The 5,285-nt window shown below is 33.6% G+C and overlaps 1 protein-coding gene across 1 annotated transcript; it reads left to right on the top strand.

The window, feature by feature from the left end:
* The first annotated feature begins 432 nt into the window (after positions 1–432).
* Positions 433–1,113, top strand: LOC111887238 (uncharacterized). Its single transcript, XM_023883404.1, has one exon. It carries the CDS (start codon positions 433–435, stop codon positions 1,111–1,113), a length of 681 nt encoding a protein of 226 aa, XP_023739172.1.
* The last annotated feature ends 4,172 nt before the right edge of the window (positions 1,114–5,285 follow it).

The following is a 5,285-nucleotide window of genomic DNA, read 5'->3' as shown; positions in this document are numbered from 1 at the left end:
TATAAATAGGGACATTACTTAGAGTTAGATAAGAGTCTTTGTACAACTTGTCTAGTTTTCTCTCTGTAACAGTTGAAAGCATAATAGAGCTAAAACCAGATTATATTTACATTGTGTGTTCATTCTATATTCGTATAACTCTGATTTGATTCATACTTGATTCAACACTTCATCAATTGGTATCAGAGTAGGAATCATAATCTGTGATCTGATTTTCACTTTGATTCAAAAGGTTTTGAATCAAATTTCTGATTCAAAAATTTCTGCACCTTTTGACGTGAAAAAGTTTTCTAGATCTTCAGTTGTGATTTGATTCTGCAACTGATTTGTTGAATCGAGTGTTCTAATTGATTTCTTTGATCAATTCAGTAATTTGCTTTCAAATTCTCTTTGATTTCTCAAAAATTCTCAAAAATTTTCTTCCGTACATCAATGGCGAACTTCAATCTCAACTCGATGACTTCATACTCTCATCTGCTAGGATCTTCAACGAAGATTCCCATGCTCATTTCAGAATACTATGATCAGTGGTCTGATCGTATGAAAGATTACTTGAATGGACTCAATGAAGAACTTTGGTCTTGCATCTCATGGAATATTACTCTTCCGACGAATCTTCAACCAATTGGGTCGTCATCTAGTACTACGAGTGTGGATAATCAATCTGATCGAATGAAGAAACTTGAGAAACGATGCATAAGGGAGTTACGTGATGCATTGCCTCTGGTTCTGTATAACTATGTCAGGATTTGTACACATGCTAAAGAAATCTGGAATAATCTCAAAGAAAAGTTTCAAGGTAGCGAGAAGACGAAAATCAATTCAGTTAAGCAATGTTTGATTGAATTGAAGGATTTCAAGCAAAAAGATGGTGAAATGATTGAAAGTTACTATGATAGGCTGAACGAGCTGATTTATAAATGCAATCGTTATGGAATCACAAGGTCTGCCATGGAATTTAATCTCACATTTGTTATGGGACTCCGTAAAGAATGGAGGAGTGTTAGCATGATGGTGAAAAATCAACAGAGTTTCGACACATCTTCTTTGAACGATTTGTACAATAAACTAAAAACTCACGAAAGTGAAGTGAAAGAAATGGCAGAAGAGTAGAAGCTTAATCTGGGAGGTCTATTAGCACTTGTCTCTAAAGTTTCTGAAAAGGAAGTAGTTAAAAAAGGTGATTTTGATGATGAAGAGGGTTTTATCATGAATTCAGATGATGAGGCAATAACTTTTTATTCAAACAATCGAGTCAAAAAGTTTTTTAAGAAACCATTTAATTCAAAGGTGAAGCAAAGTGAGGGAAAAGGATGTTTCGTGAACAAGGCTGCAAGAGAAGAGAAAAATAAGTTTGAGAAGAATGATGGGAAGGGTGCTGAGGAAAAGAAAGAGAAGAAACTGAAAGGAGATTCTGGTATGGATTGTCATTATTGTAATGGAGCAAATCATCTAGCAAATGATTGCATGCTTCGAAAGAAGGATGAGAAAAAGAATAGAGTAAAAGATGAGGCGTATTATGTGGAGAGATTGGAAGAGGTGCGTACGAAGGCGAAAAAATTGTCTTTGGTGGCTCAAGGTGAACAGGAGAATGATGGCACATATCAAATTTGGTCTTTGGGCTCTGATGATGTAGAAATGCATAATCCTACGCATGGAGCCATGCATGCAAAGCTGGAGGAAGATTCAACCGAAGAGGTAACGGGCCGATGCTTTGTGTCAAAGTCTGCTGATAAGTCTCCAATGACAACTAAGGTACGTAATATCCTTCAATCTTTCAATATTCCTTTGAGTGCATATGATTCTGAAATTGTTGCTTTTGATGATACTGTTGCTTATTTTGATAATTTGGTTGTTTCTGCTAGCAATGAAGCTAAGAAATTAAGCTATCAGTTGTTACAGACTCAGAAGAAGTTAGATTCGAAAGTTGTCAAGATAGAATGTTTAGAATTGCAAATAACAAACATTATGTGTGATAGAGATTCGTTGTCTAGTGATGTAAAACTCTTATTAGATCAACAAAATATCTACTACAATTTTGCTAAATGTTTATATGGCAAGTTAACTGCATTGCATCATTCATGTGAAATTAGCAAGGAACAACATAGGAAAATATTACCTTTTCTAGCATATGAGAGAGCGAAGGTTGATAATATTTCGTATGATTGTGAGAAAAATATTGCTGAGTTTGACGAAATTCCTGATGATAGATATACTTATGGAATTGTCAAAATCGACGAATGTCTTGATTCAAATGAGTTAGTTAACATTGTGAATGATACTTTGATAAAATCCGAACAAATCAAAATTTTGAAAAAGATTGAGAATTCAACATTTGATACTCAATCTAATTTTGCTGATCTTGAAGATAACTATGACAATATTAGCGAAATTAGTGATATTGAGGATGTTGATTGTTCTCAGTTGTCTGTCATTAATGTTGCATCGAAATATAAAGGAAAAGAAAAACTTAAGGATTTGATGGTTAAGATTGACACTGACAAACCTTCAACTTTGAAAGTTTGTGATCCCGAGTTTGTTGATATTCGAGACAGTCAAACGGATAGTAGTGATGATGAAAATGATGAAGATGATTCTCTCAAAAAGGTCTCATCAAACAAAGATTCGAAAGAAAATGAAATTCCACATGTGGTTGTTGATCAAGTGTTTGAGAACACTGAAAATTTCGACAAAGTGTTATCTGAAAAAGGAGCCCATTATTTGGAAACAAATCAAGTGGTGTATTCGAATTTCAAGTGTATTGATGATGTTGTTTTCCCAAATCAAGTGTTTGTTACTACTGGAAATGTTGAGAACATTAAACCAGATTTGAACAAAATTGTCGAAGATGACAACAAGCAAACAACAGAAGAAGGATTCTTTTCAAATCAAAGCACTGTCGAAAATAACCTAACACAGAATTTGTATGTTTTTCAACGACAAAAACCACAACGCAAATGGGTTGAAAAATTGAAAATTGTGAAAGAAGTTACAAAAGAGGTTATTGTGGAAAATGAAATTGTTGTCAAATTAAATTCCAAAGAATTTAAAGAAAAAATTGACAAGTTTTCAAAAGAAAATTCAATTTCAAAAAGACAAGCTCGAAAGAAGATTTTTTGGCAAACCATAGAGTTACGAAAGCAACAAAATGGTTTGACATTAAAAACAACTGAAAACACAAAAACTAAATCTGTTGAGAACAAGTCTTCACATTCAACAATTCATTCAGATCAAAAGAAAAATCCCGCTCAAACAAATAAAACTAAATCTGAATTTCATCCAAAAACAAATTTACCAAATTCTTCGAAAGTTTCAAATTCATCATTTTCCAAAGATAACAAAAATACCTCAAAAAGTGTTCAGAATCAACCATCACCACAATGATTTTCTTTTAATCACCAAACAAGGTTTTCTCAAAAACAAAAATCTCAAAGTCGGTTTTCTCAAAATATAAGTGTTGGAAACAATGATGGCAATCGATACACAATGGCATTTTGACCTAAATCAAATGTTGATTTCTTCCCACAAAAACCGAATTTTCCAAATCCTACAAGAAAAAAAATCTTAAAAGTTTCATATACAAAAGGGTTGTCTCGTGACAAAAACATCGATCATTGGCTTGAAGGAAAAGGACGAATGTATCAGTCAAGGAAATATTCTCAACAACAAATTCATGAAGCTTATGAGAAATATGTGAATACTTCGTCAACTGAAAGCTCATCTTCAAAGGACTCAAATGTTTCAGTGAAAACTTGGCAACCGGTTTCGAAAGAAAAGCATGTACAAACACAATCTAACAAGACGAAGGAATGTGTCAGTGACAATCCCGAACTAACAAAAACTTATGTTTTTGTTCCTTTATCTATTGATGTGAACTTAATTGATAATCTCAAAACTAAAGTTTGTTATTGGGTTAAAAGTTTTGCATTTAATTCTGTTTTCAAAACTAATTTCCAAGGACCCAAACAGCATTGGGTACCTAAATTAGTTCATTGACCGCAAGTATTATGTGACGATCAATATGATGACAAATAGTATATTGATAGTGGTTGCTCACGTCACATGACTGGCCGAAAGGAAAATTTTAGAGATTCTTGAAGCTTGGAAAATACAGGTGTTGTGAAGTTTGGAAACAATCACAAATGTCAAGTGAAAGGCTATGGGAAAGTAACGAATGGACAGTTTACTGTAAATCGCGATTCTTATGTCGAAGGTCTGAAACATAATTTGATAAGTGTTTCACAACTCGTTGTGGGCACTGGCAATCAAGTTGTGTTTAATGAAGAAGGGAGTATTATCTCAAAGGTTGAAACAAACGAAGTGTTGCTGAATTCGAAACGTTATGGGGATATGTTTACTCTTGATCTAAAACCGATTGTTGGGAAACCTTCAGTTTGTTTACTTTCGAAAGCCAAATCTGATGTTAGCTGCATGTTATGGCATCGTCATTTATCACATTTAAATTTTCACATTTTAAATAAGTTAGTACTTGATGATCTTGTTTGAGGCTTACCGGTTTTAAAATTTGACAATGATACCTTATGTGCAGCTTGCGAACAAGGGAAACAGCATAGGAAAGGACATCCAATTGTGATAGATTCGAAAATTGTGGAACCGTTGGAACTTCTTCACATTGACCTTTGTGGACCATCAACTGTTGAAACTCTTAACAAAAAACAATACATTTTGGTTATTGTTGATGATTTTTCACAATTTACTTGGGTATATTTTCTCAGGATAAAATCTGAGGTTACTCAAACAATGATCAAGTTTATAAAGAAAATTGAAATAAGTCTGAATAAAAATGTTAGAAAGATCAAAAGTGATAATGGGTCTGAATTTAAGAACATAGTACTGGATTCATACTTAATAGAAAAAGGAATTTTGCATAACTTCTCTTCACCCTATACACCTCAGAAAAATGGTGTGGTTGATATACGAAATAGGTCACGTTGCGAAGCAGCAAGAACTATGTTGACATATGCGAATCTTCCTCAATATCTGTGGGCTGAAGCAGTTTCGACAACATGTTTCACTCAAAATCAATCTTTCATTCATCGTCGATTCAATATAAATCCATATGAAATCATTAATAACCGAAAACCTAATGTCAAATTCTTTCATGTTTTTGGTTGCGGGTGCTTTATAATGAATCTCAAAGATAGCCTTTCAAAATTTCAAGCTAAGGCTGACGAATGCATATTTTTGGGATATTCGCACAATTCAGTTGCATATAGAGTGTTAAATAAGTGCACACGAAAAGTCGAAGAGACGTTCAATCTTAC

The sequence above is a fragment of the Lactuca sativa genome, chromosome 5 (assembly GCF_002870075.4).
Source record: "Lactuca sativa cultivar Salinas chromosome 5, Lsat_Salinas_v11, whole genome shotgun sequence".
NCBI classification, from domain to species: domain Eukaryota; kingdom Viridiplantae; phylum Streptophyta; class Magnoliopsida; order Asterales; family Asteraceae; genus Lactuca; species Lactuca sativa.
Note: the sequence above shows the minus strand (reverse complement) of the source record. Positions and strands in the feature narration are given on the sequence as shown.